General features: G+C 35.1%; 2 protein-coding genes across 2 annotated transcripts; both read right to left on the bottom strand.

Moving 5' to 3' along the window:
• Positions 1 to 1,343: 1,343 nt before the first annotated feature.
• On the bottom strand, positions 1,344 to 7,858 carry LOC142613759 (DNA repair endonuclease UVH1). Its single transcript, XM_075786245.1, has 9 exons — positions 6,925 to 7,858; positions 6,180 to 6,403; positions 5,862 to 5,947; positions 5,434 to 5,589; positions 3,819 to 4,571; positions 2,952 to 3,062; positions 2,602 to 2,862; positions 2,294 to 2,517; positions 1,344 to 1,876 (listed from the first exon to the last, which is right to left on the bottom strand). The coding sequence occupies exons 1-9, from the start codon at positions 7,776 to 7,778 to the stop codon at positions 1,666 to 1,668; spliced, it is 2,880 nt and encodes a 959-aa protein (XP_075642360.1). The 5' UTR covers positions 7,779 to 7,858; the 3' UTR covers positions 1,344 to 1,665.
• Positions 7,859 to 10,378: 2,520 nt separating this feature from the next.
• Positions 10,379 to 13,964, bottom strand: LOC142611532 (uncharacterized). The gene is made up of 5 exons (XM_075783584.1): positions 13,278 to 13,964; positions 12,511 to 12,609; positions 12,258 to 12,302; positions 11,865 to 12,002; positions 10,379 to 11,001 (listed from the first exon to the last, which is right to left on the bottom strand). Exons 1-5 carry the CDS (start codon positions 13,665 to 13,667, stop codon positions 10,651 to 10,653), a joined length of 1,023 nt encoding a protein of 340 aa, XP_075639699.1. The 5' UTR covers positions 13,668 to 13,964; the 3' UTR covers positions 10,379 to 10,650.
• Between the last annotated feature and the right edge of the window lie 1,131 nt (positions 13,965 to 15,095).

The following is a 15,095-nucleotide window of genomic DNA, read 5'->3' as shown; positions in this document are numbered from 1 at the left end:
GTTAAAATTTAAATGAGAGAGAGAGAGAGAGAGAGAGATACAGAGAGTATCATATAACCTTATCAACTCCTATGAGTTTACACAACATGCATATCCTTCTAATACAAATACATATGCATTGCAACTCAAAAAAAAAAAAACAAAAACAAAACATGGGTAGAGAGATTCTATGGAAACACCATTGATGAATATATATAAGTTTTGAAATTTTGATAATATATTTTTAGTTGAAGTATGATTTAAATTTCTGAAACTTAGATGTATGTTGCATATTTTGTTTAAATTTTTATTGTTACTTTATTTAAAGAAATTGATAATAACAAATAAATTGTTGTCTTTATTAACTAAAACTTAGATGCATGTTTCATGTTTTGTTAAAACACTTATTGTTATATTATCTAAAATGCATGTTGCATGTTTTGTTAAAACACTTATTGTTTATTGATAAAAACAAATAAGTTGTTGTCTCTATCAACTGAAACTTAGATGCATGTTGCATATTTTGTTAGAAGACTTAATTTTATTTTATTTAAAGAAATTGATAAGAACAAATAAGTTGTTGTCTCTATCTAAAAAATTATTTTTATCCACAATATTGTGATTTGGTGAAGCCACTTGGTGCAACCACGACTTCTAAACTCAACTTTTATTATATAGTATATGATACAATATGATAGGATATGCTTATTTGGTTTTGAATTTGATAATTTGATATTATATACAACTACATATCAAAAGCGACAAGTCATAAGTTAAAGTTTAACAATTAACCTCGTCCAAAATATATATATATTAGGCTAAGATTGCCTACAATATAACTTCTTGCACGCCTCGCAAAAGTTGGAGTTTTATAAATTAGGTATGAACTTTTTATTCAGGACAAACTGCCTAGTACTATGACATCTCTGGAACCCCGCAAAAATAGAAATTTTGTGGACTACGTACTTTTTATACAACTATGTGATTTGAACTTAGATATGTATATTTCGTGGGCTCGTGTGTGTGTAAATATATATTTTGTTATGGAATCATTATGCCACAATTTCCTTTTTCTTTTTGTTTTCATTTTTGGCATGCACTTCAATATTGGACGTCGATGGCAAGCTCTGTTACGATTCCAAAATAACGTACAATTTTATCTATAAAATTTCGGCTTTAGTGATAAACAATTGAAAAGGTTGTGAAGTGGGGACTGGAAAAATGGAAAAGATGGAGTTGGAGCTGAAAAATCAAAACTTATAGGAACAACTCCTTCGCGAGCATTACAACCAGTCATCAACCCAAAACCCGCGCACAGAGAGAGAGATTACAGCTAAAAAAAAGTCTAAATGTTACACTATAGTCATTCAATAGACTGCCAATGAAACGGCCAGATAATCTATTTAATTTAAAAATTACAATTACAATGGATCAGCTAGCAATACATGGGAACCATAGAGGAGACCTTAATCATCCTCTTTTTTCTTTGGCTCATTGGGGAGGGGGAAGAGGCAGTTTGGACCCGCGACACAGGGACGGGGTAGGTGCCAATCAGGCTACTACAACAACAATGATCTCATAAAACCCTATATACAAAATTTCAATAGCAATGCACTAATGAATAAATCAAATATCCAAACAAATGAATTAATTAGGGGTCGGTTCTGTATCACTTGATACAATCCCTCATAACAAGGTTGGATACTTTGCATCAAGGAATTCCCTGAGAGTCCTAGCAGCTTTCTGACCACCCATTAGTTCAGCTAGTCTCTCTACAGGAAGAAGGGCGAGATCTGCCAGGCTATTGCATCCATCCATTATAGCCCTGTAATTTGAATCTGTCACACCTGGGAGTCGTCTCAGAAACTCAATTGCAGATGTATTGTAGTTTTCAGCTCTGTAAAGATGAATGTAACATACCGTCAAATTCATATACCAGATGAAAAGTGAAATCAAGCAACCTAACTAGACTAATTCAAACCCCTGTACGGCTCAAGAACAAAAGGTCCTCTCTTTCTATTTCAGCACACACCATTAGGCCTCAAGTGTACCACCTGCTCTATTAAACATACATCACAAAATTAAATCATCTTTATGCTTATTTGCTCAAGGACTGTTAATTTTGATCATTTCCACCACCAAAACTTGTAGTAGTTTTGACTTTGAGTCGGCCATGAAAAAAGTTCTGGATTCACACCTATAACCCAGCTAATGGTAGTTACCACTATATTTTTCTCCCCGTTCTCTCTAGGAGCATCAGATTGAAAACCTCAACTATTGGCAGTGAAAACCAAATTAAAATTACACAACTTACCTCACATCATCTTCCACAATACCCTCTTCAGAGGGAACACCAACTCGCATTGCTTTGGTCTCGTCGGGTTCATCCTGATTTGCCTTTAGTGAAGCAAATATTTCAGCTGTGGCATGCAGACTCCGAGACCAGATGATTCGCAGACGGGGAAAATGGAGAGCAAGCAAAGAAAGCTTTGATATAATACTGTTTGGTGTCACATCATCACCAATATCACTTGCAGACTGCAAACCAAAATTTAAAAAATCAAACCAGCAGAAAATTAAGCCTAAACCATGGCTTTCTGTTCATAAATGTAAATCAATTACCTGAAATGAAAAACTTTTGTCTTGCGAAAACTCAATCAGGAGAACCGGTATTTTATAATAGCGGACCATTGTCTCTACTTGGTGGTAAAGGCGACCTGATGTGAAGCTCATAAAAAGATCTTGGATACTCTTTCTCTCTACACATATTAATGGTGAGATAATATAATCCCCTACTTCCAAGGTTACTGGTATTATGCGCATGCCCCTCTGGTGGAGAATATTTGGAAGGCTGCTCATAAACTCCCTCATGTCCACTATTACCTGAGAAGAGAAAAAATAAATAAAGTAAAATAAAATTCCTAATATGCATATCTGGAGAGAGATCACAGAGGAAAAAGAAAAACAGACACCTGCATCTCTTTCTCAATTTCCTTCCTTCCACCTGCCTTTCTTGTTATTGAGTTTTGGGAACTTGAGGCTTGTGGCTCTACAGAAGAATTTAATCCCAGACAGCGCCCATCCTGACTCAAACCCAGGTGAGTCCCACAACATACAGAACCATATAAGTACTTAATTTTGATTGTGAAGGGATAAAATGTAGGATGAACAACATTTCAATTATTATATGATGCTAGAAAAATTCATAACTCCAAATAGACAAACAAAATTCTGTTTCATGGACATGCTAAAATCACTGAGATCTGTATTGAAGAACTAGAGAATCATCTATTTCACTTGAAAAGGAGGAGATAACAAAATCAGGCTTTGCATGTCAAAAAGTGAGAGGGGGCATCTCTGCATAATTTCAAGAAAACATTTTAAGGGCATTAAAAGAATCGTCCAAATTATAACTCTAGGATGTTCAAAACGGAGATAATACAAAATATTATTTCTACTGTTAGAATTATGATTAAATTCATCATTTTCTAATAACTTAAGCTTTTGAGACAATCGGTAATTTATCATGGCATCAAAACAAGAGATCTTGAGCTTGATCCCTATTTCCACGTTACCACAGATAAGGGGGAGTGTTAGAATTATGGTTAAATGATTAAATTCACAATTTCTTAATAGCTTAAGCTTTTAAGACAAATGGTAATTTATCAGCTACAAAAGAATGAATTCACATTAGCAACTTGTTGAATTTGCTCTGAATGCATGCAAGATTAATGCCATGGTCGGTACCAATAGATTGTAAGTAAACATATAACCATGACAAACGAGTCCACAAGAACATCCTCTATGTTAAAAAATAAACTGAACTACAAAAGTCATACCTGATCAACTGGAATCATCATCATTGATTTCTGCCTGATCAGAGATTCGAATGCTGCATTCTCCCTCCTTATACTAGCCTCAAACTTTTGCACTTCAGTAGAATCTTCATAGAAAAGAAAGTATACCTTCAAATTTTTTGATAGATTCTCAGATTTATAAACTTCAATTTCCCTGACAAAAGTTATGTCTGGTTGGTATACAATAATTACAGAGGGCTTCAAAGTGTCCAGTATAGGCTGATCACTTTCTAGGGCATAAAAGTGCACCGGTGGCAGTGGCTTAGCATTTCTGGATCCATTAGACTCTTGAGTATGCTTCCGAAGAATTGGTTTGTCTACAGTGGCTGAATTGATTTCATCTTTTTTGCCTTCATTTTCTGAATCTGATGTTTCAACTTTATCATTTCTTGCTGCCTTCTTATTTCCAGGACTCTGAACATTAGCTGGGCCTTTCTTACTCCTTCCCTTTCCTTTTCCACCTTTTTTGCTGCTATCATGAGGCTGCAGATCATCTCCAATAGCACAATCCTTTTTAGCTTGATTTCTTAACTCTGATGCGGCAGCCAAAAGTGCATCATGTTCCTGCTTGTTTATGCTGCTGCTAGCCTGTGCATTCGGCGCCGGTGTTATGGGGACAACGCCATCAAGAACCCCAAAACCTTTGGGATCCTTTGGTTTCTTTTTATAACGTGTTTGTAGGTCACGCAAGTCTACTTTGTTTAGTAAGTACTTCTCCCATTCTTCACGCATGACCTTCAGCATGAAATGTGACATTAAATCATTATTTTTAATGCATCCATTCATTATCAATTTCCAAAAAAAAAAAAGGAAAAAGGATAAAAGAGTACACCAAAAAGTCCATACCAGCCTACTCTCTGTACAAATCTTTTTTAAGAGAACCCAAAATTTTATTAAGCAATATTACCAAAAGTTCTACTTACATACCGTTGCTTAAAAACCTGTTTGATCAAATATGGAATTGCTTTTGAAAGAAATTTTGAACATACAAACTGCAAGTCTATCAAAATGAACACATGCTATTCGACATAAATTTAAAGTCATAGGTTTTAATTAATAACCAATTATAAGTCAATTAAGGTTGTGTATCATTCACATAGTTTTCGAAATAGTCAAAAGATTTTTTTTATCAAAATGCAACCAGGTTCTCAGTGCAAGTATGTAAAAATCTGTGAGAACCTTTGGCCAGGCACAAATGAATTTCATTGCATAGAAGAATAAATGAGTTTCATTTCATATTTTTATCATATATAGTATTTATCAGTTAAAAGACGACAATCACAAATATTTGTGGTGGGCTGAAAGTGCAATGAGGATAAGTATTAGTAAAGGATGTGTGTGTGTGGTCATTATGTTGAAGGAAACAAGAAGCGTATATCTGTGCTTTGATAAAACCTTCAAAACATCCTCAAGATGTCAATAGCTTGGCTTAGCTTAGGTCTGAGGGTAGCTAGCCAATTGACTAGACTAAAGTATGATATTTGAAATAAATAAATAAAAATACATAATCTTACAAACAAGTGTGATACAAAAAGAATATGATACTGCTAAAGCATATGAGGAAATCTAACACATAAGAAGAGAATGTGGGAAAAACCTTCTGTGTACTGTTCAAGATGCATTCTTCAAGCTGCATGCATGAGCGTTCATCTTTGCATGCCACTAGAACAATACCACTATCATTTTCTTCACCTTCAACCTGAAACTCTTCTCTCTGCTTTTGTCTTTCCCCTTCTATCTCTTCAAGAACCTCCTGTAATAAAATTGTAACTCTTAAATTTAGAGTGGACTTCTAAGATCAACACCTTCAAAGTTTTTGGAACTAAAACCATCAAACTGAAACAATAGGAGAAACTAAAAACACAAAATAAATATGATCATCAGGACAGAATCATAGCTTATCTTTCCTTTGTAGGACACATCAATCGCTTACGAATATAAGGTTGCAAAATAAAAAATGTTCTGCAACAATTAGAAAAAAAAATAGCCAACAGATTGCAAAGAAAATGGAACTCACTCACTCACACGTAACACCTTCCACTTTGGTGCCTCCTCCAAGACTTCCTCCAAAACTAACCCACTACTTGTACTTGCTGATGAAGTACCGCCAACTGCCACATATTCATTTAAAGAATAAGAGTTAAAAAGGAAAAGAAAAAAAAATGGTTCACAAGAGCTCACCAGTGGACCACTATTCTTCCTTTTTACTTGCCCTCTTAATTTTTTTATTTTTTTATTTTATGTCTTTGATGACAAAATTCAAATTTAAGCTAAAATGAAGTAGAACAATACACATGGAAGCCAGAGCAAAGCAGAATAGTAAAAATAATAACAACCACTCACCTTCTTTCTCATTCTTGTCATCCCCCTTTGATTTTCTCTTTTTGCCTGTCACACTCTTACCCTGCCCACTTGGTTTCGCACCATCTGACCTCCCGAAACGATATACACGTTTCTTTGCATACTCAAATATCTTATAGCTTGACTCTGCAAATATCCAAACAGACCGAAAACTCTCCGACACCCTCAGCGTATCCAAATACTTCAAAAAAGTCACTGCATCATACCTACCCAAGTATTTTCACAAAAGTAATCACAAAAACCATCATATCTCTACTCAAGTTCTTACATTAGAACAAACGGAAACTCTTTATGCAACAACAAACTCCAAAGACTCAAATCACAATCTATTTGACCAGAAACATGGAAAGAAAAATCAATTCATCCACAAAGACAATCCAACAATTCCTTCAAATTCACACATTGTTCAATAAACTCTAAATCATTAGGTGCACGCATATCATACTGATTAAATAAAATAAAAAATAAAAATCTTAACACACTGTAAACTAAAGCTACCAGCAAAATCATAATCAGCAATGCTACAAGCACAACAAATTTCACAGCTTTTTTCACTTGGATTACTACTAACGTCACTTTTATATTCACGAATTCACAATACACATATGAATGAAATATGTCATATTTGAAATCATAATCTAGTGAAGCGAATTAGCTTATTAAGAGTATTAAATCAAAATGTAAGTTTCTTCGAAATGAATGAATTTAGCAAAGCAAGTACAAGTACCTAACGAGATAATCCAAGAGTTTCCTCAAGGTCTTCAAGTCGGAAACAAGCTGCTTCGTCTTCTTCCCCAAGGTATGCCAAATCGGATCCAACTGCCTCCTCACAATCTCATCGAACGACTTGAACAAGCCATTCTCCACAGTCAGATCCTCCACATCAACCTTATTAGTCTTCCTCATTTCCTTCAAGCACGCATCCATAACCTCAATAATAGCCTTCTGAATCCCAACCATATACTTCGTCATCGGAACCCTTACGTCGACCACAACCGGCGGGTCCCGCTCGAGCTCCTCCGCGACGTGGACCTGGAATCTCGGCCAGAGGTGGAGGCGCTTGAGGTAGAGGCATTTCATGGTGCGCTCGGCTTTGGCGAAGCCGGAGACCATCGCGTGAGGCTTGTCGGAGAAAGCTCGGACGTAGAGGTCTCTGTTGGAGGACCGGAGGATGCGGACGATGAAGGCTTCGGTGGAGGTTTCGGAGAGGGAGTGAGCGTTGAGGATGACGAGGCCGGAGATGAGAGAAGGAGAGAGCTTCTTGGACAAGAGATCGACGATGAGGATGCGAGGGGTGATGAAGAAGACGGAGTTGGAGGAGTAGAGAGAGAGGCGGTGGTTAGCGGGAAATTCGGCGGAGATTTCGGAAGGTAGTTGAGGGTGGTTAGAGTGGTGGTGGTGGAGGATGAGGGATTTGAGAGAAGGAGGAGAGAGGAGGAGGAGGGTTCCGGTGGTGGAAGAGTGGAGGTGGAGGAGAGAGGAGATGAGTTTTGGGAGAGAGAGGCCAGAGGAGAGGACTACTAGACCGCCGTTCGGGTCTTCTAGAAGTTCTCCGATTATTTGCTCGTGGAATTGGACCATTCTAGTGGTGGTGGATACGACGGCGTTTTGGTTGTTGTTGGGGGGAGTATGAGGAGGAAGAGGAGGGTTTGGCGGTTGTTTGTGGCGGGGCGGTTTGATTTTTTGGAACAGGGAGTGGGAGACTATTTAAAAAGTCGAAGTGAGGTGCTCGCTCGGCTCCTCAGTCAATGGTAGATCAAAACGACGACGTTTCCTTCACAAAAGTCACAACGACGACGTTTCCGTTAACATGTAAGTTACATGTGATTCTTTAAAACCATATAAAATATAAAATAAACTAATCGAATGTTTTAAAATATGAAGTAAAAATAAAAGACAAAAAATTTAATGATGAAAATATATTAGGAATTTTTTTAAAATCAAAACTAAAACAAATATTAGGATTAGTAAAATAATCTACAAAATAATAAAAATCTTTTGATTTTTAAAAAAAAGCTTTTAGCCTTTAAATTTTAAGGCTGAGTGGTATTTAAATTTGTTAAAATTTTGATAAATACTTAATTACCGATCACATGATAGAAGCGAGTTATACCATATATATGACACTAACTTTAAACAAAATAACACATTCAATAAGTAAGACCTAAATTTAATTATTAAAATAAAAATAATGGTGGATAATTAAAACTTTTGGCCATTAACTTTAGCAGGAGCAAATCATATGAATTTCTTAATATTTTTTATAATCAAATTTTAAGTAGAGTAATAATTAAACATTAACAAAGGTACTACGTAATAACACTTCTTCTTTTCTTTTCTTTTTTTCTTCTTTTTATATAATGAAAAAAAAAGTAAAATTATAGGAGCAAATCACTATTCATCTAACGAGATGAGCCTCATTTGTGCATGGCCCACCACCCTATGCTAAAATGTCTCAAACTACTCAAACCTATGCGTTAGAGATAAGATGGACAAAGTGCTTGACTATTAGACCCCACACCGGAGTTATATGATGACACATTTTTGTTGTCAAGATTAGAACATATTCTTGAGGGTGCCAAAGTGATAGCGCAAACATGTAATGGTTTGAGTCTAAACCCTAGAAAAGACATTGTAACCTGGTTGTCCACCTACTAGAAGAAATTTCAAATTGTATTGTATTTTAAAATCCAAATGATATTAGTCATTTGATGGAATAATGTGTTGCATATGTCTTAAAAGAAAATAGAGTAGCAATTTAATTAATTTGAAACTTTGCGCAAAAAGAGAGTAACTCTTGGTGTTTTAGACCCCCAAGTATATCAGTTAATTAATTCTAAGGCCAAATGATTAATTAAACAAATCATGAATAGCCTTCTATCAAAGTGAAACAACTAATATTCACTAGTAGCCTCCATTAGTCTACTAGTTTTTCTAAAGTTACAAAAGATTTCATAAAAGAGAAATTATTTTGAAACTTTGCGCAAAAAGAGAGTAACTCCTACTAATGTAGTAGACTCAATTAGTCTACTAGTTTTTCTACAAGTTACAAAAGATTTCATAAGGATTCTAAGGAGAGTAGGCTTATAGAATCCTGAAGGCTCTCTTGTGGTATGAACCCTAACGAAAAAAAAAAAAAAAACTTTTCTCTTCTTTAAATTGATGGATTATAAAGAAAATATGCCAAAATAAAAACCTTGAAACCAATATAGTTGACAATCTAGATTCTAACTGTTAAAATTGTTCATGGTTTGCCAACTTAAATATGTGGGCCTAACAATTGCAATCCAACTCTTAGATTAAGCACATTAGAGTGAGAATTGAGGTGCACCTTTTATCGAGTGTGTTCCAAATATCATGAGTGGATTTAAGTCCAACAACGATGGACAAAGCTGGAGCTGTAAGAGTAGATTTGATCAAAGTTAGCAGTGCTTGATCTCTATTTAAACAAATTTGATGCTTTGGATTCTTGACTCCATTGAATTTACCTTTGCTATCGAGGATGGAAGAGAGTGAGAGCCATCGATATACTCAAATATTGAGAAGGTTTTCAAGATCAGAGTTAACCGGTCCTTCCATAGCAGCTAATTCGTGCTATCAACCTTGATTGACTTTAGGTTAGACATATTTCATAAGAGTGCTAAAATGGGCTTGAGTGGAAGAGTTTGATTATGAAGCAGAATCAATGGTATTCGAAGAATTGGCCATGCTGGCTCTGATACCATGTAAACTTTGAGAGTAATTTCAGAGATGAATAAAATGCACACTGATCAATTTACCTCAAAATGGTATCTTATGGTTTACAATCATGAAGCACTGTATATATGCACCTAGAACAGAGCCAATAACTGTTAGAACAAACTAACTAAACCCAACGGCTGTCTAACAGAATTACACATGTTTAGCATGTGATTGATTAAATATAGAGATATGGCATCGTATCAGTTTAGAGTGAATTGGATGAAAGCAAAATGATGTCATGTCTTACAGTCTTAGGCTTTATGTAACGGCACCATTCACTGACTTAACACAAGCTAGTCAGCTTGTAATCTCAACACATTCTGTATCATCACACATACGTTTATCCTTTGACAAATTTATGCGCAAACTAAAACTGATGAACCAACAAAATTGTATGATCAACTACCTGCTATACTGTGTAATGGAGTTAACACGCAAGATTTTAGTCAGTGCAAGTAGTAGTACTTCATTTGTATTTCTTTTTATGAATGTATGAAGTTTGTTACATTGACCAAAGAACAGAACTCTCATATGACTAAGCGCCCACCAGCGAGATCAATACAAACAGCTCCAGAAATTGGTGTTATTACTACCACAAACTTACAAAGCTATGCAAATAGAATTTGTAATATCTGAAAGCAGCCATGAAAAAAAAAATACAACAAAAATTGTCATTTACACACAAACATCTACATATGGATTTAACCTGAGGTTACATGCCGTTAAGATCTCCATTACTCTTCTTGATTCTTTGAATCGACAAGGGAACAGGTTTCTTCAAGACGGTCACGTTGATATTGTTCCAAACATCTGATGTAGTGGGGAGCTGAGCAATTTTCTCGGCAATTTCCATGTCCTCTGGAAGGACCGAACCAAACACTGTGTATGCATTTTTCCACTCTTGGTGGTTTGCAAGGCTTATGAAAAACTCAGGGCCAGAACCAATCCAAGCAACTGAACCCCTTCTTATAATTGGGCATACTTCAGTTGGGATCTTATTGAATGCAATTCCTTGGGGTTCCAGTGTTCCTTGAATCAATGCAAAAGGAGGGCCTAAAGGGGCCTGGGAAAGTCACAAAACAAGGTTGAGTTATAACTATTAAATACTCAAATTATTATAAAAACAGTGTTGCTACAGTCAATACACACAGTAAATCAGAGGAAGCCAAGGAATGTATAACAAAAGCTTGTGTTGGGAGAGAGAGAGAGAGAGAGAGAGAGAAAACATATATGTGTACATATGGTCTGCACAACACTTCATCCCTTTGGTATGTCCAGAAGCTAACATGGATCAAAAGTTTCAAAAGGTAAGGAACCTCCACATTTGTCAAAACACATGAAAAGGACATAGATTGCATCATTGATGTAAACATTAATAGTCAATAACAGGAAATTCGATAATAGAGATTTAGTACCAGCTAATTTCTGGTGGCTACTTAGTTACTCTATTGGCTTTCAAGTCTAAACTTTAAAGCATGATATTCCCACATGCATGTGTCTTTGTATGGGTGAATTTTAGAGAGAATTAATTTCAAGTACTATCGTCACTATCAATTGGATGGTCTGAATTTATATGTAGCTATGTTGATGGATTATGCCCTTCTCTCTCTCTCTCTCTCTCGTGATAAATATGACTGGTGAAGCCCCTTAATTTTGAATTTAATATATAGTAGAATCACACTATGTTGGGGGAGGGGAAAAAAAAACTTGAGGCCAAATGACAAATCAAAGTTTTAAAGCTCAGGAGAAGCAACTATAGGCTCTAGATGAAAGCCTAAATACAAATACCAGTACAACAGAGTTAACATAGGCGAAACTATCGAGCAAAAGTACACAATTAAACCAGAAAGTGGTACACGTGCATTTCCTCCAATTTCCTATCATACTGGGGATGGTTAAGTAAAAAGAAAATTAATGAAGCCTCACATTTTTTATGTGGTTTCCTTCTGAATCCCAAGAGTGACCCCGGCTCTCTGCCCGATAAAATTGGCAACCTGCACAATGGCGCAACGTCAACAGCTCAAGAATGTAGGTCACAGAATGCGGGGCACAGTCAGGGAAAAGCTGCACAAAATGCAGTATTGTCATTATGTACTGGAAATATTAGAATGTTATATAAAACCAGAAAACCAAATCAAAACATATGTAGACCATGGACAAAAGTTTGATATTTACTACAGGAAAGGAGGATATCAACTAATGCAAGCTTGTACGCTAGTGCACCTAAACTTATCATCTCTAGAAAATATTCTAGCTTCATTGCTAGCTCCATATAAAAAGCATATGGAGCTTAAAGCTGCAGAGAGCATAAACACTTACTTTTATATGAAGAGTGCCATATTCTGTTTCCAAGCCCACAATTCCCTGCAAGAAAAGACAATATATCTATATAAAAAACTAAGAGATAAGCTAACCATACCATTAAATGCTGAAAATTCAACATCGAAAACAGAGAGAGATGATGGAATGATATCCTCAATAGCAAATGTACAAAAACATCACAAATATGATGAGAACCTTCCAATTTCACAGTATGAAAATTATTCACATCAGCCAAAAAGTTCTTGCATACCTCTCCTTTTCCAAAGATGAGCCCAGAAGTCCAAATAACTTTCTGACCCAAATCTTGCCGTTGTGGGGCCAAGGTGTCCTTTTGTTTCTTCAGCCAACACTGTAGCAATTCGAAGTGAATGAAATGAAGTTATAACTCATGTAGTTGTGAAATGTAATATATTGTTCAATTAGAATTTTATGGGCAACCATGGGATGAGAAAATATAAATATCTGGTTAAAATCCACAAAAATCACAAACATCGTCTGAAATTGTGTCATAACTGTCCACCACCAATCATCAAAAGAAAAGAAAAATAAAATAAAATTTCGGAAGTGCTTTAAAAGGAGAACAATCCAACCAATCTTAGGAATCCCAACGGAATAAGTTACATATAGATGAATGCTTATTATTTCAATAGATCTCTTTGCCAATGAACCATATTATGGAACTCATTAAGCAATTACATATTGATCATTGAACAACTATCAGCAAAGGCCACACTTTCCAAATCAAATTTAACGTGTGAACCTATAAAAAGCTCAGTAAATACAGAACACGGCTTTACTGGATGGCAACCCAACCATAGTCGTTTCTATTAAGATTGAAAATGTATTACAGTTACAACATTTAAATATACTGCAAATTAGTGAAATTACTGAAATCACTTCAGAGTTCACACAAATTCCTCATATTATACCAAAATAACCAAATGACATACCAAAAAATATTATACCAAATTTCCACATAAAAAAATTATAGAGATCCAAGTGCCAAATTACACTCACCTCTCCGAATTTCGATCCGCAAGCCTCCCGATTTCCACAAAAGACCCAGGAATCACACAAACACGGCCCATCATTGCCACTACACATAGCCTTACAAGCCTTGCAACACTCCTCGGAGGAATTGAACTTGAAGTCCGAACCCCACTTCACAGCATTACCCCAAAGCTCCATATTATCAATCCCTCTACAACAAGCTCCATTCTCTGCCCCTGCAACAGCATCCTCTTCAAGTAATTCCAAAGGCTCAACATGAATAGGGTAGAACTCCCAACTTGGTGTGAGAAACACAGAGAGGAATAAGTAGACCAGAGCACAGGAACTCAGAACCACCAAGAGGAGGATCAGAGAGGTGTTGCTGGTGGACTCTGAGTCATTTGGCTTGCGACCCATTTGAGAATTGGGGGAGAAGAGTAAAACCCAGAAAGGGATTTGGAGTCTTTGGATTGTGGGGAGAGAATTGGGCGTTGAGATCTGGATGGAGTTGACTGTGGAAAACAGAGCAGGTTGGGTTTTGTGTATAGAACAGTGACTTCTATGAATACTTCGTATTATATTAAGGACGAAGAATCTTAGAAAGAAGAGTGAATGAATCAATGGAGAGTGGAGCAGCTGAGTGAGTCAACGATTTTCACAAACGTTTGTTTTTCCTTCTTTAGCAGCCTTTGACTGGACAGTGAAAATGATAATGTTCTAATTCCAAAGCCTTGCCAATAAAAATCTCGGGGGAAATTACTTTTCAAACAAATTAAATCCTAAAATTTTAAAAATAATTTTTTAAAATCTCTTTTTTTTTTTTTTTTTTTTTAAGAAGAAAATCTGATCCATTTAAATGGGTGTCCTATTTAGAATTTATTAGTAATTTACTACTAGCCTCATCACCCGTGCAAAACGTGTGCGATGAAGCTTTTGTATTTTTAGTGGTCCTATCTTATAGAAAAAAAATGTGTTTTTTATTATATATATAATTTTTATTTTGAAAATCTAATCTATAAGTAGATAAAGTAATTTAAAAATTAATAGAAAAGTAATCTTATTTTTTAGGTAATGTTTTAGTAAAAGTTAATGTTACATTTTTATCAAATTGTTCTTTTGTTTTATCTCTACTTAAATATAGGGATATAAAGACATTTTTGAACTAAAAAAAAAATAAGGAATCCAAACTGAGAAAATCCCTTAAATAATAATATAGATTAGTATGGATTGAGCCTTAAGGTTGAGAGTTTGATTTTACTTACCTTTTCAAATTTTTTTGAAGACCTTACCTTTTCAAATTTCAAACTTTAATTTATTAATTATAGGATTTAATATCTTACACTTGTATACTTTTAATAAACATACTAAATTATAAGCTTAAAAATATAATGTTTCTAATTTTATATAAAACTGAAAAATATTTCAATAGTAAAAAAATTCCTAAAAATTGGAAATGCTAATAAGGTGGAGTAAACTATAACTTGTTTGGGAGTTTATAAAAGAATTTACTTTGTATACTACTATACTCTTCTCACGTAAAAGTAAGTTCCACGTACTTCAAGAAAAATATCATGTTACGTGAGAAAATGACTTATTACAAATAATGCGTTGAATAATTTTATGGTGTGAAGAAAACAAATTTTAAACTGCAATCGATCCAAAAACTCTATATAGAAAAGGACACCACTTCTGAAGAATGAAACTAAAGGACATGTTGCTTCTATCTAGCTTATATCTTTATACAAAGAAAAGTTTTCATCATATAAAGAATTAATAAGCTGTATCAAAAAAAAGAAAAAAAGCAAGCATGAATGAAGTCATTAATAATAAAAAATATTTGCAAAA

The sequence above is a fragment of the Castanea sativa genome, chromosome 10, assembly GCF_040712315.1.
Source record: "Castanea sativa cultivar Marrone di Chiusa Pesio chromosome 10, ASM4071231v1".
Taxonomy (NCBI): Eukaryota; Viridiplantae; Streptophyta; class Magnoliopsida; order Fagales; family Fagaceae; genus Castanea; species Castanea sativa.
This window is presented reverse-complemented; position numbering and strand designations above follow the sequence as displayed.